This window comes from Pteronotus mesoamericanus, unplaced genomic scaffold (assembly GCF_021234165.1).
Source record: "Pteronotus mesoamericanus isolate MK-2021 breed Mesoamerican mustached bat unplaced genomic scaffold, CSHL_Meso_final scaffold_408, whole genome shotgun sequence".
Classification (NCBI taxonomy): domain Eukaryota; kingdom Metazoa; phylum Chordata; class Mammalia; order Chiroptera; family Mormoopidae; genus Pteronotus; species Pteronotus mesoamericanus.
Window position 1 is genome coordinate 6,704,257 of NW_026555315.1, and position 22,288 is coordinate 6,726,544.

General features: G+C 55.4%; 1 protein-coding gene across 1 annotated transcript; it reads left to right on the plus strand.

The window, feature by feature from the left end:
- Nucleotides 1-5,783: 5,783 nt before the first annotated feature.
- Nucleotides 5,784-11,954, plus strand: C1QL1 (complement C1q like 1). Its single transcript, XM_054592930.1, has 2 exons — nt 5,784-6,380; nt 11,775-11,954. Exons 1-2 carry the CDS (start codon nt 5,784-5,786, stop codon nt 11,952-11,954), a joined length of 777 nt encoding a protein of 258 aa, XP_054448905.1.
- The last annotated feature ends 10,334 nt before the right edge of the window (nt 11,955-22,288 follow it).

The window sequence follows — 22,288 nt, forward strand, 5'->3', positions numbered from 1 at the left end:
GTGCCTTTATGGAGCTGCCTCCTTGGAGCTGAATTTGGGGTGGGTGGCAGACAGCTGCAGGTCAGAGGGGGCGGGGGAGGCGGCCCAGAGCAGGGCATCACTCTGGATCCCCAGGCACAAGGCCCAGAGCTCTCTGGTGGGGGAGCATGAGAAAACCTGCTTATGACCGGGGTACTCGGGCTCTGCCCCCTAATTCCAGTCTCTACCTAAGGATATGGGGTTGGGGGCAGGGCTCCTGAAGAAGGGTCCTGACTAACCTCGGAGACCGGGCCAGACTCAGGAGTCCTGAGTCCCAGCCTGCTGCAGCTCACCGAGGTGTGTCCCGGCCCCCCAGGCCAAGTCACAGCGCCACTTCCATTCTCCCACACAGTCTGTCCAAATGCCCCTCCCCCAAAGGGGGCTGGAATTATGGAGGCTTTTCCCACAGAGGATCCAGGAGTGTCTGAATCTAAATGTCATAAAGGGATTTAAAATATTTTAATGGATGTCAATGGAGAGTTTTCTCTTACATGAAACACAGCCTTTTAGAGCCAGCCATCCTGGGTGATTCTCCAGCCCAGAGAAAGAAAGAGAAGCCCTTAAGCGAGATGAGACTTCCCTAAACATACGTGGAAAGTCGGTCGCCTAACTGGGTCTTGAGAGCCTCTGCCTCTTGGGTGCCCAGCTCCCCATCCTGCCCAAGCCAGGGCTGTACACCAGTGTCTTCAACCAAAAACCAAAAATATGCCTTTTATACTACTGGCCTTGACCTAAGCTGGGTTTTTCCCCTTTCCTTGCTTTCCCCACCAGGTATGTGCCTGCTGGGCCAGGCAGTAAAGAGCCTCCACCTGGGGTCCAACAGACCTGATATTCAATCCTGACTCTCCCTCTTACTAGCCATGTGATCTGGGCAAGCTGCTGAACCTCTCTGAGCTTCAGCGTCCTCACCTCCCACAGGCTTATTTCCTAGACTTCCGGTGAGGATTAAATGAAATAGAGCCTGTCAAGTGCCTGGCACATATCGGTACCCAGGTGAGAGCAACAACACCCATCCATTCTTAGTTCATTTCGTAAACATTTCAAGATCTTTCAAAAACCTGAAAGCCCCTTGCCCACCCTCATCCCACCCAGAGCAGGACACTATCAGCTCTTCTCTGGACCGCTGCAGCTGCCTCCAGCCTCAGCTCTTTATGACACTCTTACTCTATTTTAATCCCCGCTCCCCACAATAGTGAGAGTGATCTTTCTAATCTGAAATATGTGATTATATCACTCACTCAACACCCTTCAGTAGTTTCTAACTGTCTTCAGGATAGATTATACATTCTTTGTCACAGCCTATAAGATGCTGCAAACTTGTTCTTAGCACATGCTGTTCCCCCTGCCTGAAATAGTCTGCCCTGCCTCCCTCTCTCCTCCACTTCTGGTGGCTGCCCTCTTCACCTTGCCATCCTTTCATCAGGGTTTAGTTTACACATCACCTCCTCCTGGAAGTTCCCCGTGATTTCCTGTCTCCAGATGAATTTAGGCAACACAGCTGCACCCTCCTACAGCACCCCACGCATTCCCAAGCAGCTCACTTGTCAATCTAGATAGCATTTGCTTGTTTAATTGTCCAGGTTCCTGCCCTAAACTGTAAAAACTGTAAACCACATGAGATCAGAAGTCTTTTCATGATCTTCACTGTGTCTTGTGACAATAAGAAAATGGTGGACAGTCACTTACTATTGGTTTATAGAATGGATGGAAGACGGATGGATGAATGGATGGATAAATGGAAAAATGACACCTTCCCTGTAAAGTCTTCCTGGAATCCTTTGAGCAGGGAGTTTTTCCATCTGTGCTTCATGGTGCCCACTACAAACCTCTACCCAAGACTTAGTTTCCTCAGCGATATAATGGGAAAATAAGAGTACCTACCTCATGGGGTTATTCATATTAAATGGCATAAGCCATGTAATAGTTTTGAGTCCATGCTAATAACAGGTTGTTAAATTTAAATGAGATACTCCACATAACATGCTTTAGAACAAGATCTCACACTTAGTAAGTGCTAAAAAAAAAAAAAATTAGCTGCAATAGTTATCATAGCATTTATCATTTCTTCCTTCCTGTGATCCCTGCCAAAGAGCGAGCTCCTTGCGGGTACCGCTCACTTCTGCCTTGACTTTGGACACACCACCTCTACCACCTGGCCGTGCCTCGCTAGATGTTTTCAGTAAATGTTTACTGAGTGAACAAATGAGTGCAGAGTTGCCAGCTGGTGACTCGGAGCACAGCACCCCTCTCACCACTCCCAAGCCCAGGGGCACACGGACACAATCGCAGTCTCTGATACATTCACACCCACGCACATTCCTGCAAAGAACCCCAACAGACCACAGAACAGCGCCCAGCTTCCTAACGTCAGTCATACGTAAGGGCGGAACTTACCCACTGTCTTGCACCCTCCACACCACCCGAATGACCCACACCCGGTCATTTAGGAGCAATGGGACTGGAGGAGTGAGCGGTTCCCACTGTCCAGAGGAAAAGCCAAGCCAGACCTTCAGCCCCCGCACCAGTGCATCCTAGCCTCAGGTAGCGCTGCCCTTCCTCACCCCGTGGCTCACCTCTTTCCCTTTCTGAAAACCTGGATCCCTGATCTTGGAGGCGGTTGAGGTAGAGGCTGGGGAGCCAGAATTCCAGGGTTCCTTCCTCGCTCATCTAGCCCTGTCTCTGGACCGTGAGGGATAGGCCATCGTCCGCTTTTGCTAGTGCCAACCAAGCACAGCAGTCTGTGGGAAGAAGGCAGGACCAGGAGACCCAAGGCCTGAGGTGATGGAGAGGCTTCTTAGCCTTGAGGTGAAATAATGTTCTTAGCCACCATTCACTGGGTACATCACAAGGGTCAGATAATGAGCCCAAAGCTTTCCATTCGTTATATCTCATTCAATCCTCACAACCCTTTTCCCGCGGGGAGAACGCTCGAGGCGCTGCAGGTTGACCCCTCAGCCTAAAACCAGCAGCTGATATTGGCACGCGGGTCTGCGATTCCAGAATCCTCAACCGCCAGGCTTAGGGAATTTGGGAGGTGGGTTGATAGGCTGAGAGTGTTGGGGGTCCTCAGGTATTAAGCTGGAGAGAATCCTCCCACAAGGCAGCACCCGCCCCCATCAGCTAGACCCTCGTCTCCCTCGGGAAGAGACGCCCGGCGCCGCGGCGGGGGCGCACCGTCTTCGGTACCTGGGTGGGGCCGAGGCAGGGCCTGGAGAGCCCGGGAGACGCGGGCCGGTGGCCCAGGCTCACAGGCCAAGATGGCTGTTAATTAAAGTGCTGGCACCAGCTCCTCTCTGCAAAGTTTGAAGCCGTTATTTTCCACTCCAGCGAAGCGGGGAGAATCCGGCTGGGCTGACAGAGACGCCACACCGCGCCAGGGGAGCAGGCGTCCTCTGCGGGCGGGGGGCGGGCCGCCTTGGACGCCCGGGCGGGCGCGGGCGGTGGGTGCTCCCGCGCCCCCTCGGCCTCGGGCGGCCCGCCGCAGTTTCTCAGGCGGGCTCTGGAGGGCTTCGCGGGGCAGGGGGTGGCGGACGGGCCCCAGCGGCGCAACGGAGGAGGGACCCGTTTGCGTGCGAACCGAGAGGGTGCGGGTATACAAATCATACGCGAATGACCGCGCACCTGTCCCTCGGGTCACCAGCGCTGTCGCTCTCCGGCGACTCACGCTGGGGGAGACCGCGGTGGGGGACAGGAGGCCCCGCTGACAGCCGAGAAAGGAGCCTACTATTCCTGAGCCTGGGGGGCGCTAGCTGCCTGGAGCGCCCCGCCCCCTGAGCCTGACATCTTCCTCCCTTTGAACGCGCGTGGAGACTGGAAGAGCACAGAGCGAGGCTGAGGGTTTGAGTCCCGACTCTACCCCTTAGTAGTTGTGTGACTTTGGGCACTCTCTTAATTTGCCAGAGCTTCTGTAAAATGAGAATAATGATGGATGTTACCTCTATGGATTGGTGTGAAGATCACGTGTGACCCCATACGTACAGCGCTCGACACAGGGCCTGGCACACACATCCGAAGGCCTGCAGAAGTGCTATCTGCCGAATTGTTCTAGCTCCCTCCTCGGCCGTGGGTGTCACTATAACCCCGGGACCAGCCATCAGAGGCTGGGAGGTCCTCTCTCACAGCCCCCCACTCGGTGTCCTGCTGTCCCTGACACCCACCCAGCTCTGGGCGAGGTTCAGCAATCTCAGCCTTGAGTAGTGGGGGCCAGGGCATCATAAGGACCCGGCGTCAGGTCAGCAGGGGTAGAGTGTGAACAGGGAGGGGACCACTCAGGAGAGAAGAAAGAGGCAGGAGGGTCATCTCCTAGCAGTGGCCAGAGACCTCCAGAAAGGCAGAGCCCCCCCTGGTGGGCTGCAGAAAGGAGGGTGAAGGAGGAGCAGTGAAGCAGCGCGAGCTCGGCCTCCAATAATGTGACAAATATTTTTATGGAAGCAGACACATTTCAGTTTATGCAACCTAAACACTTTACTGCACTTGAGGAAGAGGACTGTCTCATGCAACCTGACGGAGAGAAGATTAGGGGGCTGCTGAGACGGCTGGGACGGAGAGGAGGGGCCGCGGGGCTGGGTGTGCTCAGCCTGTCCTCCCAGATGCCGGTCACACTTGTACAGGTCAGAATGAAGAAATAAGGTGGCGGTGCCCACTTTCTTAGGGCCCCCGGTTCTCCCTGTCCGAAAAAGGTAAGGGAAATAATGATCAGAGGAAAATGGAGGCGCCCCCATCCCCCAGGATAAAGCAGCCTAGTCTGGCCTGGAGCTCGGTGAGGAAGGGTCGGAGGAGGGGAGGAGGGGGCAGAAGATTCCGCCCCTCTCTGGGGGGAGGCGTGTCCGGGAACTGCCAGGAGCCAGAAAAGAGGAAGCGGCGGCCGCTGTCGGTGCTCGGGAGCCCGCCGGTCACCCCGACAGACAAGCAATCTCCGCTGGTTCTCCCGGGTGGCGGTCTTCGAGTCCTGAGCGCGGGATGGCCCCCTCCCCCCTTCTTTTGCCTCCTCCTCTACTGCCTCCTCCTGACCCTCTTTCTCGTCCCTTCTGCTCCCCGCCCGTCCTCCCTTCAATCTCTTTCTCTGTGCCCCCCTCGCCTCCGCCCCCTGCAGACCGTGGCCCCCTCGCTTCTGTCTCCCTTGGTTTTCCTTGCAACCGACCCTTGAGGCCTCTCCTCTCCCGGTCTCCCTCCGCGCTAACTCTCCCGGGGGCCCTCTCCTCCTCTCCCCGTCCCTGTAGGGGCCTCTTCTCAGACTGAAGCCCCCTTCTCATCTCGCTCCCACACTCTCTTTTCCTCTCCAGGCTCCAGTCCTCCCCGCCGCGGTACCGCCCCTCTGCCCCGCCCCTCTATGTGGGCGGAGCCCTACCTCCAGCGGCCCAATTAGGCGCCGGTCCCGCCTTCAGCCCCACCCATCGCGGGCGCTGAGTCGAGCGAAGCGGGTGGAGCGGGGCGGGGCGGGGCGGAGGGGGCGGTGGCCCCCACGCTCGGAGGCGGGAGGAGCTAGGCGCGAGGCTGCGGCTGCCGCGCTCAGTCCGGCCGCGCAGCGGGAGGGAGGCGCGAGGCAGGACCCGGCGGCTGGGCTCGGCAGCGCATCCAGCGCAGCGCGGCGCCCCGGGTCCGGCCCCATGCCCGCAGCCCCGCCGGACCGCCCTTGAGCGCGGGCTCCCCGCCCGGGCCTCCCGCCCGCCGGCACCATTGCCCCGACGGCGCGGCCGGGTGGCCCGGCGCTCCCCAGGCTCCGCGCCGGCCGGAAGACTCTGCTGGCTGCCGCCGCGGGCGTGGTGATGCTGCTGGTGCTGGTGGTGCTCATTCCCGTGCTGGTGAGCTCAGGAGGACCAGACGGCCACTATGAGATGCTGGGCACCTGCCGCATGGTGTGCGACCCCTACCCCGCGCGGGGCCCCGGCGCCGGCGTGCGGTCCGACGGGGGCGACGCCCTGAGCGAGCAGAGCGGCGCGCCCCCGCCCTCCACGCTGGTGCAGGGCCCCCAGGGGAAGCCGGGCCGCACAGGCAAGCCTGGACCCCCCGGACCCCCCGGGGACCCGGGTCCTCCAGGCCCTGTAGGGCCGCCCGGGGAAAAGGGTGAACCGGGCAAGACCGGTCTTCCGGGGTTGCCGGGCGCTGGGGGCAGTGGCGCCATCAGCACCGCCACCTACACCACGGTGCCGCGTGTGGCCTTCTACGCCGGCCTCAAGAACCCTCACGAGGGTTACGAGGTGCTCAAGTTCGACGACGTGGTCACCAACCTAGGCAACAACTACGACGCGACCAGCGGCAAGTTTACGTGCAACATTCCCGGCACCTACTTTTTCACCTACCACGTCCTCATGCGCGGCGGCGACGGCACCAGTATGTGGGCTGACCTCTGCAAGAACGGCCAGGTGGGCCCAGCGGGGGCACGGGGTTGGCCTTGGGGCAGGGAACGCGAGGAGCCTGAGGCATATGGGTACCAGGTCGGAGTCGGCGGGCGCAAGTGAAAACACTACAGCAGCCTGGCTTAAGGCATGGCATGCGAGGACGGTCGGGGCTGGCTGGTACCCCTAACTCCTCAGTTCCTGCGCGCCGATTCCAGGGCAGACGCAGCTGGGCACCCGCGGCACGGAAATGCGGGAGATAAATCGAGCTAGTGAGAGCTCAGGACTCCCAGGAGCGCGGACTGGCCCTTGGGAAAAGCACCTGAGAGCTGGGAGTCTGGTTGACACCAGCGGGAGATTAGGGGAGGGCAAGACGGGAGAAGGCAGCCGCTGCGCCTGTGGGCTCCCAGGTGGACGGCTATGCTCGCGAGTCGAGAAGGGGAGCTGTAGATGTTTTGGGCACTAAGGCAAAGGGAGCCGAGTGCGCAAAGCCTTCGCTGCAATACATCCCCCGCCCTTGGGAAGGGGCGACTGGGCCGATCTGACTCCCTTTTCAAAGCCCGGCGCTGCCCGGCCCCTTGGCACTGTGTAAGAGCCACTGGAGCAAGAAGGTGGCCTGGGGGCAGGGGAAAGTTTCTCCTCCTGGGGCTGGGCAAACTCCCTCTCCTCTTGGTTTCCCAGCTGCAACTCCTGACTCCTGGAGAGTAGAGGAATGCTCTTAGTTCCCTGTCCCCATCCCAGGAGCTGGAAGGTGTGGAGCATGCCGGGGCTTTGCTACAAGGACCCTTTGCTGCAGGGCATGGTGCTCTTCTTGCAACTGCTACCTCAGGACCAGTCTCGACCTAACCCTGGCCCAGGGCAACAGTTTGCCCAGCTCCCTTCCCTTTTTATAACCCTTCCCTTCCCAGTGCTTCCAGATTGCGGTGGCCTGGGGGCTCTGGGGTGGTCGCTGGGCCAAGAATATATGGGGAGGAAGGGGACCTGCTCAGGTCAGAACGAAGGCTAGGCTAGTGGGAGTTTGGGAGGAATCTCCTGCGACTGAGGCCCAAGACTCTGTTGGAACCCTTCCCACTACAGCGTTGCCCTGAGATAGACCCTGGCTTGGGGGTGGGAGTCAGCAAAAAGCTGGCCCACCAAGTACTTGTAAGTAGTGCGTTCCCCCCGCCCCCGCCCCCGCCACTTCTCTCCCCACTGCCTGCTTCATTCACTGGTTTCCGCCTCTCCCTTGCCTCTTTCTTCGATCTCTCTGTCTCTTGCGCCTGTCTCTCTTGTGTCTACCAGTCCTATCCATCTCTCCCTGGGTTTTTGGCCTTGGTCTCCTGGGTTTAACTCCACCCCCTTCTGTTCTTTGGGTGTCTCTCTCCCACTGTGTCTGTCAAGCTCCCTGTATCTCTCCTCTTTGTCCTTGGTTCCTGACCGAAAGGGAGGCCCCAGTATCCTGTGAGGGCTCATCCTGCAGACAGCTCCACGATTCCCCTTATTAATCACAAATAAGGGACGCAGCAATGTCACCTTCATCAATGGAATTTCTTCCTTTCCCAAAGAAAGTTTGGGCTGGCACCCAGCTGAGATTTCAGAGGGCTGGGGGCTTGGCTTGTCTGGAGGGGGAAGTGGTCACCAGACCACCAGCGAGCTCTAGACCCTGCATCACCTCCGAAGGTTGCAGCAGGGCCACCCAGATGAGGCAAGAGGAGGCCCCAAACACGGTGTGTGCTTGGGGCAGGGGCATTTGTGGAAATCCCTGGGAGGTGAAACCCATTCAGAAGCCTCCTCTTTCCCTTCCGGCAGGGGCAGGGCATTGGCCGGAGCCTGGCAAGGAGGTGGGACCACACAGGCTAGTAGAAGAGAGGAGGTGGCTTTAACTAGGGCTTTCAAACACCCAGCATTTTAACAGTCACTCAGACCATTACCTTTCCTCCTCCAAAAAAACAAGACAAATAGTGGGGCGGATATCCCCCTCTCCCCCATCCTTGGTGACCTCTCCTTCCAGAGACTCATTTAATTTCACTACTCATTCCACCTTTTTGTTGTGAGCCCCTACTAGGAGGCAGGCTTGAGGCTTGGTTCCAGGGGTTCAATCTGTTTGCCCTCCAGGACCCCGTGGTCTGGGCAGGGGAGACAGAAATCACTGCACAGCAACATACCCCAGCGCTTCCTGCGTTAGAGGAGGGCTGGGAGCCCGGCTGGCAGCTCCTGTCCCCAAACACATTGGCTGGAGGGAGTGATACAGTGGAACCTGCCCCGGCTCAAACCAATCTGGTTGGGGAAGAGGATGGTGAACCTGGGTCCCCAAGTCGAAGAGACACGGCTAGAGAGAAAATAAAAAGGTCAGGTGTAGGGAACGAGGGGGTCAGGGGAAAGAGGACATTCAAGTGAGCAGAGGAAAAAAATGACAGGGCTGGGCAACGCGTGGAAACAGAAGAGGGGACCTTGCACCTCCCACGCCTTCAAGACGAGGGGCGGCCGTCCGCTCTGTGCTTTTCTCCCTGGCTTTCTTCCTGCAGAGAGTCCTCTAGAATTCCTTCAGGAAGGCAGAGCTGCACCTGTGCCCTGGCCCTTCCTTGGACAAGATGGAGAGGAGGGAAGTCACCGCCTTCCTGCCTGGTGCTGAGTGAGGCCCGTGTCTGTCCTTGTCTGAGTCCCATGGGCCCCTCTCCCCAGGCATAGCTTTGAGTCACTACTGCACAGCCTGATGGGACCAAGCCCTAGATACTGGGACACGGGGACCCAAGGAGCCTGAGGAAGGGGCTCTAGGATGGGGCTGGCACCTGGGTGAGGCGAGCTCCCTGCAGCTGCCTCTCGGATACAAGATGAGTCAAGGAGAACCTGAAATTGATCATTTGGGCTGGAGGAGAGGGAGCTGTGTGGGGTCAGGCCGGAGCCTACAGGAAGGCGAGTATTACAAATGGTCAGGGGCTTAGATACGAGTCTGAGCGAGGTGGGAGGTGGGGGGTACACGAGTTGAGGGCTGTGCTATAAAGGCCTGCCTGGAGGTCAGCATTTCACCGAATAGTGGCGGCAGCTCTCCTCTCTGGCCTCTGGTGCCTTTCAGATAGCACAGAGCGCAGCCCCTGGCACGGTAGGGACCCCGTCAATATGTGTCCCCTGCAAGGCTAGCGGCCCATGGGAGGCACACCTGAACATCCAAGACCCCAGCATTGACTTGGGTACAAAGACACATTTCCAGGGTTCTCCCCCACCCCTTCCAGGCCCCTGGTCAGACCACTGCCTCCGTTTCCCTCCCTGGTAGCCCTTGAAGAGGTGATTGTACAGCACCCCCTCCTGACAAGTCCCAGACTCGCTTTCCTGCTTCCATAGCAACCTCAATTCCCCAAACTTTCCCTTGGTCCTCAGGAGGAGCTGGTGCCCCAACTGTTTGCGGTCTTGGGCAGGAAATCAGAACCCCGGGGTTCCGTTCTTGGATCCCTCGCCATCTAAGCACAGAAGGGCATAAATTCTCCCTGCCTCCATGGATAATTAGGATAATCACAGCAACAATCATGGTGATGAATAAATAATAAACATAAGCATAACAGTTCTGATGCCTGTCACATCACCAGGAGATTCCTGATGACAGATGACTGTATTCTAATGGATTTTGCTATTAACAAGCACACTGTTTTAATGAGTTAAGGCTAAATTAATCTGGGTAATAAAAATAATTGTTATTAGTAGTAATTTATTAGCAAAGATAATGAAATGCATGCGTAATAATAAATACTATGAGGATTAGGGCCCAGGGAACAATATGGAAGTTGACTGCTTGCTTTGAGCTCTTTCCTAGTAGCTCAAAGCCCCAAGAAGATTAAAAAATTTTTTTTTGTTCGCCATCAAAAGGCGTTTATAAAGGTGGCAGTGGTGAGGCAGGATCTTCTCCATCCATTTTCTAAACAGAGGAACTGCACATCTTGACAAACGAGGTCTCCCCCTCATTTGATATCCCCCCGCCTTCACATGGCCTATCAGTTTTCCCAGCTAAGTGCCCCCAAACAGTGACTCCCCAGGTCAGGGAAGAAGAGGCGGAGGGGTGGGAAGATGGCGGGAAGGATCTGGGCTGTAAACGGCAGTCTGCACGCGAACATGTTGGGTCCTCCTGTTGCAGCGCTGCCGCTGAGTCAGCAGCTTTGGCACAGCTGCCCTGCGGTCCTGCCTCCAGCCCAGAAGGACGGGCCCCTCCCCTAATTTGGATTGGTACAGCTCAGACTGTCAGCCCTTGCGGGGGCTGTTCCAAGAAAGGGGCGGATGGAGTGGGCTGTTGAGGAGCCTGACCGAGTGAACCCCACTCAGTGCAGCCTCCCCCCAACACAAGCCAGCACCTTGGAGATGGCTCCCCTCTTCCCACGGACCGCCCGGGATATCCTGAAGATGCCCCAGGTCCTGTGGTTCAGGCCTCGCTGCTGCCTCAGCTGTGGAAGAAGAATGCAGGAGGGAATTTGTCCACTGCCACCCTCCATATCTTTTGATTATGGTCAGAGCCTGCAAAAGTGAGGGTGGCAAGCTTCAAACCTTAACGCTGGTCTCCCTTGCCCCCTTGCCTTTCCTATCCCTCCCCTCCTCCATCAAAACAAGGACCAGCAAGGATATCCGACCAGACTGAGCATCACAGAGGGATTAAGGAGTCCCTTCTTCCCACCCATTTCTTTCTGCCACTGTTGGCTGAGACAGGAGTCAGAAATCCCCTTTGCATGGGGAAGTAGTCACAGGTATAGCTACAGCTCCCTGGTTGTGAACATCAGGCCCAATCTGAGCCTTGGGCGGGCGAATAATTACCAGGCCTTCCATCTCGCTGCTCCGGTGTGACAGGCTCCCGAATGAACTTCAGACAAGGAGTCCAAAAAGCAGGTCCAAGGTGGTTACCCGCAGCATGGCATGGGTGCAGCCCCTGACGTATGGGGCCAGGGTGTGCCCTGTGCCCCTCCTCTGGCAGGAGAACAGGTGGATGTGGCAGGAACGTGAGGCGTTGCTCTCACAATTGAAGCAGAGAGGAAGGAATGGTGAGCAAGCAGGGTCCTCCATCCTCGGGGACCCAGAGAATCACTCTGTGCAAGGAGAGGGTTCCAGGTCGGGCCATCCTGGGGGCACTGCTGAGGTTCTCAGCGGGCCAGATGGTAAGGTCTAGAGACATAAGGACGCAGCCTCCGCCTTGACTCCCAATTCAGACCCAGATTACACGCGCCCCTGAAGTCCAGGCGCCTCTGTAATCCCCTAACACACATGTTATCATCGGAAAAGGCGGTAGGGATGACGGGAGAGAAGCCGGCTGAGGGCCCCATTCAGCTGGAGGTGGGGCTTTTAGGGCCTCCAGATCTTCCGCGGTTGCTGCCTTACCTCTGACAGTTGCCCTCCCTCTGTGACCCCACTTCCCTCCCTCTTCCCCCCACCCCGCACACACCCCTGCCCCCTACGCCCCACCCCCTTCAGGTGCGGGCCAGCGCCATCGCGCAGGACGCGGACCAGAACTACGACTACGCCAGCAACAGCGTGATCCTGCACCTGGACGCGGGCGACGAGGTCTTCATCAAGCTCGATGGAGGAAAAGCGCATGGCGGCAACAGCAACAAATACAGCACGTTCTCTGGCTTCATCATCTACTCCGATTGAGCTCCCCGCGTCCCGATCACCCCCGGGGCTCCCTGTCCTGCCTGCCGGGCAGAAGATGACCCACCCCCGCCCACCTCCTCGCTCGCTGCCTGGCCCGGCTGCCGGCCCTCCCCAGCTGAGATGTCCGGGCCGGTCCTCACTACCGCCTGGGCCGCAGAGCCCGGCCCCACGCGCTCCGTCCTGGTCCCGGTCCCGAGGAGGCGGGCGGCGTTGACCGCTCCGCCCCGGCCCGCGCTGTATATTTGTACAATAGGACTGGTTATTGCCCACCCTTCCCGCCAGCCCGCCCACGCCTGCGGACCGCCCGAGCAAGGCTCCCCGGGCTCAGATGCGCTGCCCTCCGGCTCTGGCTCTGCGGCGGCGCTGCCCGGGGAAGGGGTGGGATGGGGGCCGGATAGCTCCCCAGGACCCCCTAAAGCCGGTCCCCAGTGGCGCCCTGTCTGACCAAAGCTATAATAAAAACACTTCCACCCCGCTGGATTTCGGCCTGTGCCCTGGGAAGGAGTTGCCGGAGGGGAACACGACCCGACCCGGTCCTTCTCACAGTGGGAAGGGGTCTGCTGGAAGCCACCCGCGGATCTGGGGGAAGCCAGGTGTCGGAGTCGGAGCTGCTGCAGGTGGCTGTGGGCCGGGTCCCAGCGCCCTCCACAGCCTACATGAGGCCGGGCGGCTGGGTGGGAAGCCACCCGGTTACATCCTCCTCCTCCATGGTCCATAAGGTCCCTTTTTTCATCCCTGAAAGTGGCATTGGCACTCCAAAGCCACAGCAAAGTTTAAACCGAGAGACCCAGGTTCTCATCCAGTGCTGCCACGTGTGATCCCCGCAAGCCGCTGCTGTGGACTCAGTTCTCCGGTAGTGACAGCCTTCCACTACAAGCTGGTTGACCTTGGCCCAAGCACTTCACCTCTGGGCTTCAGTTTCCTCATCTATAAAATGCAGGTGACCTATGTCACTTTGAGGATTAAAGAGATACAATGTATGTGCTCAATAAATGCTCAATAATATGTGTACATCATTTTAAAGTTTGCAAAAATGCTTTCAGGTATGTAGCCTCAAGTCCCCCAAGAGCCCTGGGAGGCTGGAGGAGTAGATTTAATTCTCCCGGTGCAGTTAGATAACCTACTTAGAATGACAGTCTCTGAGTCCCGTGATTGGGCTTGAATCCAAGAGGCCCTGATCCTGGGAGACATCACTCTTAAGTCTCTTCACCCTGCCCCTGCCTCCCTGATTTCCTGTAACTGGGGCCATGACAGTCACACAGATAGGGCGTTTCTAAATAATTATTGCTAATATTTAGAGAGCACCCACTCGGTGTCAGATACCATACAGGAATTGTACAAGTATCTCATGGATGTGTGTGTGTGTGTGTGTGTGTGTGTGTGTGTGGTGCAGGAGGGATTGTTAGGAAATGCTCTCGTGCCCTTTGATGGATACTCTTATTTTATCTGAAATGATGAGGAAACGAAGGCTCAGAGAGGTTAAATAATTTGCCAAGGTCACAGAGCTAGGAAGAGGCAAATGCCAGTATGTGAACCAAGACCAAGCTCTCGCCTGGTACACCGTATTTCATAAAGATCTGGGACCCCCAAGCAAAACTGAGGAAGGGTGGCATCGGCAGCTCAGCCTCCCTGCCTGTCACGCTCAGCCCTTCACTCCCAACCCTGCCCCGCAAAGCTTGGTGGATTTGCAAGCATTTGCCCGGCGCGGCAGCCGTGGGCTGAGCCTTTTGGAGAATCCCAAGGCTCTGCACAGAGGGAACGGTCCCATCTGGCAGCCCCCACCCCCATCCCGCTGGCTCAGCTGGGGAGACAGGAAAGAGGGGTGGCCTCCCTTCCAGCCAGGCCCCATGTATGGACCCTTGTCATGGCTGGTAGACTTGAATGACTTTCTTTATCCTCCCTTCTCTCCCCTGCTTCCCCCTCCTGCCAGCTGTGGCCATTTAATAAAATTAGCTTAATACTTGTTCCTTCCCTGTGGGGTCTGGAGATTGAAATCTGCAGGTCCCCACAAACCCAATAAAACCCCTGGCAGATCGGGCTGGAACGAGAGTTTTCTTGGGAAGAGTGATTAGATTAGACCATGCTCCCCCTGCCCCCAGCCCCTTAGTGCTGCCCACAGCCCCCTGTGACTCCTTAATGGCCATATTAGCCCAGAATTACCCCGCCACCACCCCTGGGGGCACCCCAGTCCTCCCTAGACACCACAGGCACTAGTCTAGGGCTTCTGCTACAATAAAAAGCGTGTTAATCGTTTTTGTACGGAGTGCCCGTCTGTCTGGCTGGCTTTCTTTTCTTTCTGGCGACTGGACGATCCTTCTGTCATTTTGAGAGATGAGCCTGAAGTCTCCATTTTGCAGATGAGGAAATCATAGTCTGAAGAAAAATGTGTGACTTGCCCGTGGTCATGCAGCAAGTTTGTGGCACAACTGGGACTGGGCTGAAGCCAAGGACTGTCTCTTTCTTTGCAGGGCGCCCAGAGTGTCTAACAGCGCCTGTTGTCAGCTGCTTGTCACTTGGGCAGCGTCCCAGCTGCAGGGGAACCTGTTGGGGAAATGTCTTCTCCATCAGACAGGGGCTTCCCAAGGGCAAAGTCTGGGTTTTTTCTGCCTCAGACTTGGAATACCCAAGGTCAAGAACTGTGTTTCCACCATCAGAATGGGAAGCTTTTTGAAGGCAAGATTTATGTCTCCTCCGTCAGACTGGCGATCCTCAAAGACAGTGTTTTGAGTGAGTTGAGGGCAAGGTGAGTATCTCCACTGAGAGTGGGGGTTGGGAGGGTTTCCTGGATTCATAGATTGTGGCTTTTCTCTTGGTGGCTCTGAGGGTAGATGTTGTACTTTTTCTATTAAACAAGGGCTTTCTGAGACCAGACCCTGAACTGGGGGTTCCCCAAAGGACAGACTGTGTCTCCCAATCCAACCGGGGGCTCTCTGAGCACAGGAGCTGCCTTCCTCTCAGACTGGAAGTTCCCTGAAAGGAGGGAATGTGTGCCCCCTCCTCCTCAGGGGCTTTCTGGCACAGGAACATTCCAGAGCACAGGGCTGGCTGGGTAGCAGAGAGGAGACTAGGCAGGCAGTACGGTGATCCTCTTCTGGAGGGAGGAAGGAAGAAGCCTCCCCAGGCTGCCTCCTTTTTAGGAAGATGTGTGATTAATTAATGAATAATGTCTCTGCCAGGCAGGGTATGAGGGTGGAGGATCCCCGGGGGCTCACCCACACAAGGAATGACAGGCCATCCTGCGTCCAGGCAGTTGCCAGCCCTAGGCGCTGATGCTGCCCTGGCTTCAGGGGTCACGGGGACCAGAGCGGTATAAGAGCCCACCGCTGGGGACTGCCCTAATTGGATGACTTTGCAGGAAAGCCAGGCAGGTGTGCTGGGCTCTCACCACTTCAGCTTGCTACAAACACGTCTACCACGGTGAGGTCTAGGGGTTAATTGCCTCCTGCCTCACTCCTGGTAACCAATATTTCATTTACTGCTCAGAGGGGGAGCTGCCCAGAGAATCAATCCCGGACAAGCGTGCAGGAGACAGGGGCGCCACAGAGGCACGGGGGCTGTTTCTAGGACCATCTCTGAGCACCAGAGGGAGAGGCAGGAGGCGAGCGCCCAGAGAAGGCGGCTAATGGCTCCCGGCTACTCTGGGCCTCGCTCGTGCTCCGCTGACCCTGATCCCGCAGGTCCGGGATCGCCGAGGGCTGGGGGGAAATCGCGGGGCTCCAGAGGCTGCACCGCCCCAGCTAGCGGGGCTGGTTCCCCTGCCCTGGCCCTTCTGCATTTATTTACCCGGTGCCCCCATAGGCTGCAGCAGGTTAGATGCTGTTAATAAGGTTATTTTCACAAGCAATGAAGGTATATTTGAAAATCCGGACTGAAAGTGTGAGCTCCTCATCCCCTTCCAGGTAACAAACCTTAAAACACTACAAATGAGGTGAAAAATAGAGTGAAGTGAAAAGTCTACACGTGTGTGGAATGGGGAGAGGGGCGGGATTCCAGGGAGGTGGTAGCTGGGGGCTGGACGGGAAAGGGCCAGGCGGCTGCCTGCGCCCCAGACTCTCCACATGCTGCCCACCCCCTGGCCCCAGTCACCAGAACTGAGAGCCACGGCCACGAAGTGGGACTCCTGTTGCACAGCTGGAAAAACGGACCCCCGGGGAGGTTTCAGGGCAGCTAGAACCGGAGACAGCAGGACCCACCAGTAGAGAGACAGGCCACAAGGAGAGGCAGAAGCACTGGACTCAGGTCCTGGCCATGCTCTGTGTTCCAGAAAAAGACACCTCTCTGAGCCCCAGTTTCTCCATCTATACCATGGAGCTAGATAATAAAAGTATATATTAGCTGAAGGTTATTGTGAGGCAGTGGGTCAGGGCCTGCTTGTAAATTATAAAGCAAAATGCACATGCAGTTTTATTGTTACAACCCAAGTCTCCTGAGCGCCATGGTTGAAAATCCTTTTGCCTGCATTTTAGTGCCTGGGATGGTGATAATGGTCATCGCAGAAGGTGAAGACACCTGATTGTTTTCCCATCCTGGTAACCCCAAAGTGAATGTGGGGCACTAGGGGAGGAGTTGGTTTGGGGTATCCAGGATGTGGAGCTACGTATTAAGAAAGGAGTACCCTGCGTGCCGTCTCCAGTGAGGACTCCCCCGACCATTCTGCTTTGTGGCCCCCAATTTGGGGCAAGAACACAGAGACAGCCCTAAGGCCCTGGCCCACCCGCATGTTCCTGCTTGATCTGTTTCACTTTGATGTTATTGAACACCCTCCAACTCACCAGCCTCTAGCTTGGAACGGAGGCTCGAGAGATGGATAAGAAACCGCCCAGAGAGCCAAGATTCCCACAGGGATCATACAGATACGCCCAGGGCACGGTACTATTAGAGGGGCAGGGAAGGCTCCCAGGAGGGGTTATTTCTGAGGGAGCTGGGCTAAGTGGAGGCTTACATGTTCCACTTCTGCAATGTTTGGAAAAGTTTTACAACCAGCACGTATCCCTTCAAAACCTGAGAACTTCCCCCACCGTGTTGTTGCTGAAGCTGTCTCTTCAGGGATGTGGTGCGGGGCAGAAGCCTGGCAGCTGAGGGTTTTCCCCTCTCTTGTCCAAGGGCTTAGGGAACAGTGGAGATGGAGGCACAACATGTGCTCCCACCTCTGTATCAACAGCTAAGCTATAACAGTAGCTTGTGTATCCTGTACTATTCCATTTAAACCTCACGAGGACCCCACAAGGTAGTTGTCACACCCATTTTTTGGATGAGAAAAAATGAGAAACAGAGAGGTGGATTCACTTACCCAAGATCGCATACATCACTCTTACTAGGAAGAGCCCTTTTGATGGGCCATTCCCTAGAGTAGGGGGAGCTGTCAAATCTCCCTCCCTCCCAGCCAGAGCAGCCTCCCCTCCCGCAAGTCACCAGACACATCCCTTCCTACCATGTCTGCTGCCTGGGCAGTTTGTGCAGGGTGGGGCTCCTTCCTTTTGCCAGATGGTGAAGAGCAAATTCAAGGGTGCAGGCCCCTTTGTTTCCCAAGCAAAGAGCCCAAGACTGGACTAGGACAACTGCCTAGCTAGGCCAGGGGAGTTACAGACCTCTCCCTGCCTGCCCAGAGCCAGGGGTGGTTCTGCTGGGCCCCAGGCTGCTTCAGCGGCCTGCAGAACACCAGCTCATTATTCAAAGCTCATGGTCCTTGCGTGCTCTTCCGTCAAGCCTTCCTGGACTCCCCCAGCAGTGATCTACTTGCCTGTCCCCAAGGCCATACGGAGAGCTTCCTCCAAGTAGGATAATGGCTTACTCAGTATCTAATGTGCCAGCCACACAATAACCATTCTGCTACCCTAAGAGCAGCCATTTCACACTTCTCTCACTCTCCGTAAACTTCCACCTCCTGTGGCGGATGCTGTGATGCACTGGCCATGTCTCGTCCAGGTCTGAGGATCTATTCTCCCAGCTGCTGGGAGTGCCGCCAGCAGGTGGCTCTCGGCTGCCAGCCCCCTCCAGATATTGCCTCTGCTGTTGTGAGCTGCCGAGCTAGACGTTCTGCCCCTTTCCAATGACTGATCCGCAGGGGGTTTAAACTCAAGACGACTCTGAAAAATCTTCCCTGCTTCAGAGCTCCCAGTTATGCCCTATCCTTCTTCCTTTTCTTCTCTTCCACAGGTCTTAATTCTAAGAGCATTCTCCAATAAACTTCCTGCGCGCTTATCTCCAGCTCGGAGTACCCAAAACCTGCGCTGTCTACCCCAATCCCATTCATGTACTGATTCCTTCAGCTGATTTTATTGAGTTTAGGCCCAGCAGCAAAGGCAGCAGATGGAGTGTGAAGCTAACTCTTCAATGGGTGATCCTATCTCCTACCTCCCAGAGAAGTTAGAAGCTACAAAAAGAAGATTCCATCAACTTCCACTATAAAATCCACAAACTCCCCTGTATCTGTGCCCCTCCTCTCCTCTTTTTTTGCCTCCATGGAGGAGATGAGCCCCCTTCCAGGGTCCAGCCTGCAACTGTACCGTTTTCCATGCTCTCTCACCAGAATGACCAATCTATCCTTGTTTGCCCAGGACTGTTTATTTTTTAGAGAGAGGGGAAGGGAGGGAGAAAGAGGGAGAGAAACATGATGTGCAAGAGATACATCTATTGGTTGCCTCCCACACGCACCCAGCTGGCGACCTGGCCCACGACACAGACAAGTGCTTTGGCTGGGAATCAGTTCGAAGGCTGGCACTCAATCCACTGAGCCACACCAGCCAGAGCTAAGACTGTCCAGGTTTTAAAACTGAAAGCCCCACATTCTCTTAAACCCCTTAGTCCCAGCTGGGCCAAGTGAGATCATTGACCACTCTACCTCTCACCTTCTTTGGGAACCCCATTTACTTGATAATCATACCTCTTTATTAGTCTTTCACTGTCTCACTCTGTATCAGCTCCTTCCCAGCACCATATAAATCTCTCCTTTTTTTATTTTTTTATTTTTTTGCCCCAGCTGGTGTTACTCTGGCTACTGCCACTCCTCTGAAACTGCTCCTATCAAGGTCACCTGTGACCTCTTTGTTGGTAAACTGAGTGAAAACTTTCCCATCTTCATAGTGCTTGGCTTGTGCTAGGCCAGATCTTAAAGTCTGGCTCACATTTAATGATGACAAGAATGATGTCTTGGATTTGGTTCAAGGACCTTTTAAAATCAGTCTATGTCTGCAACAGCTAATGCCATGCTTAGGTGCCAAGTGAGCGCAGTGATAGGGTGCAGGTGAAAGGATGTACCTCCGCTCGGCTTCCTTTGAGCACCTAGGGTTGGCGGTCTTGTCTGTTACAAATAGTGAGATATCCACACAGCTCACAAGAGCGTACAGCCTGTTGCCTTTCACACGCTCACCCATATCAGCCTAGAAACATCTTTTGCCACCATAAAAGGCAAAAATTCTGCACCTGGTCTTCATGTCTGGGTTTTAAACCTTGACCTTCTTGTTGGGCCAGTGGTAGATCAAGCTCCTCTTAACCACATCTGAAATGTAGAACCCAAGGGTTTTCCATTTGTGCCTACTAAAGTGGGCCTAGTCAGGCCCTCCCGAGGCCTCTTAGCACCATGGGCTCAGTTGACTCACCTGCAAATTTCTTTTACCTTGGCTTCTGAGAGCCCAGGAACAGCTCCCTTTGCTAAATTAGCTCCAGTCCTCCTTCAGACCTGAACTTGCCTGTCCCTTCCCTCTGAGAGCAGAGTCAGTTGGCTCATTACCTCACCCTGATTCACCTACCTCCTGCAGCTAATTGTCTGAACCAGAACTGGACCAGGGCAAGACCTGGCTTATAGGAGGACACAAGAGGCACCTGGTCCTCTGGAGGTCCCTGGGGACCCCAAGCCCTCCACCATACTCCCAAACCTCTGGAAGCCATTCTTTAACAGTTTCAGTTCCCTTTCTTATAGCTTTACAATAATAGATCTTTGCATAGTTTTCTCATTTTATTCTCATCAAACCTGCAGTGTTATTCCATTGTACAGAGAGGGCAATTGAGGTCCAGGTAGGTGAATGACGAGTTTGGGTCAAATCAACCAGGTATTAAATAGTGACTCTCCTATCTTGATGGCAAGTACTCTGAGGGAATTTTGCCTCCTGCTTTCTTGCATGCTTCAGATCTGCTCATGTGTGGGGACAGATCAGTTTCATGTAAGTGGTGAGCAACTGGCTGCTGGCAGCCATCACTACCTTCATCCTAATCAGATTCATAGAAAGCTATCCCTTTACATATGCAGGGGGTTTGGAAGACTTTCTCATCCATGCTCTTCTAGGTGAATAGGAAGGGCAGGATATTTGCCACATTTTATAGATAAATAAACAGAACACTCAGAGAGCAGAAGTGACCATCTCAGCACTAATTATTGACTCAGCTACTAGTGATTGGAATCAGGCCTCATGATTCTCTTCGACCTCCATAACCTCCGGGTTGGAAATCAGCATGAGGTTGGCCCACCAGAATCCAAGGGGCGAGCGCCTGTGAAGAATGGAGACAGGGCTGCCCACTGATGCCCTAAGGGGCCGACCCCCATATTCCACAATCCGTCCCTGATATTCCGGACACTGTCAAAGCCACGCGGGGGGAATCGTCATTCTCTGCCTCTGCCAGCTTTCACACATCAAGGTTGCTCTCGAAATTCATTCTTGGGATGGTCGCATGGCAGGAGAACCTGAACAGTGGCTAAAAATTCCTTCTTAGATAAGCGGATGCCCACAGAAAAAGCAGGTTTGAAAACGGGTTTGAGGTCTGGTTGCTGCAATTGGTGAAGAACCCAGTCCTAGGGACGACAGTGGCACCCTCGGACCCCAATCCCGTGCTGGTTTCCGCCAATCAATCGGGTCCGCCCAGCCTCGGAGGCAGCTTCAAAACCTCCACACAGCGGTTAAAGGAAGTGCGCAAGCGCACTGACGCCAACGCCCACCACCTCCTTGCTTTATTTTGTTACTTAGGAAACAGCCAATCAGCGATCCGCATGGTGACCAATGGGGAGCGCGGAAGAGTCAGTCCGACAAATTTGAAAGCGTGGCGCGAGCGGAGGTTGGCGTGGTTGAAGGGAGGGTGTGGGGCACACTCTCCTGTGGCCCGGGGCTCCTGTCTGCGGCGGAGGGACCCAGCTGCGAGCGGCGACACCGGCGGCTGGGAACCTAAGAAGGGTAAGCGCTCCCGCGGGCTCCTACACTCAGATCTGGGACGCTCAGTCTCAGCCGCTGAAGGTGGCGGCCCCAGCCCGACCCCTTTAGTGCGAGACGCTAGGATGCAACGTGGAGACCAGCCAGATTCCACGTCGTCTCCTTGGAAGAGGCAGGGGCGGTGCGGGGATCAGCGCGCTTCCTTACACATCTGCGCGGGAGATCGCGACCCCTCTGCTCATTGGTACCGGACCGGGAGTGCGTCCGCGCATCTGCGTTGGGCCCGGCCCCCTGCGCATCCGCTTGTGAAAGATCTTCCCGCTTGTGTGTAAGGAAGAATTGGGTCTTCCTGGACACTAGATCTGGGGGCCCGGGATCCCCCGCGCATCTGTGTAGATTAGCTAAGACCCTCTCCACACATCTATGCAGAAGAACTGATTGCAGAGCTGTGTCAGAATGAACTTAGTTACTGGAGGCTCAGTCAATATTTGACTGAATAAAAGAAGGGATGAAAGAATACCTCTATGGCAGAAAACCATGCTTTCTGCTACTGCTCCGAGGATGCCTCTTCTTAGCGTTGACCCTTTAAGGTAGTGAGTAACTTGGAAAAGATAATGCCTGGTCTCTGACATGGGGAAACATGGGGGATTTTACTGAAGACAGTGCGTATTTTGCCGTGTATAATGCGCACCTATGCTTCCGTGTTGCCCATGTATATAATGCGCGCCCATAGTGCTACCCATGTGTAAGACGCATCCTTATTTTTCCCTCAAAAATTTGGGCAAAAATGTGCATTGTACACGGCAAAATACAACCAAAAGGTCTTCTGGCATCATGGGAAAATGTTATTTGTCATATTAATCCTATAATAATGGCTAACATTTTTTGACCACCCACCATGTTTGAATGAACTTATTAATCCTCACAGCAACCCTATGGGATAGATACTAGTCTTATTTACATTTTACAGATTGGGAATCACTAGCTAAAAGGAGAAAGTCTACAAAATTTTTCTGAACGAGCTTCTCCTCAGCGCTACACTGCTTTCTTCAGTCTTGTCCCTGTTCTAGTTCCTCTCCCTCACCACATCCCATGCTTCAGCTGCCAACATATCCAGTCCTTCTCTGCCTATTTCATTACTAAATTACCCCACCCTCAGATATTTTAAGGTGTTTCAATTTGTTGGTCTTTATATTA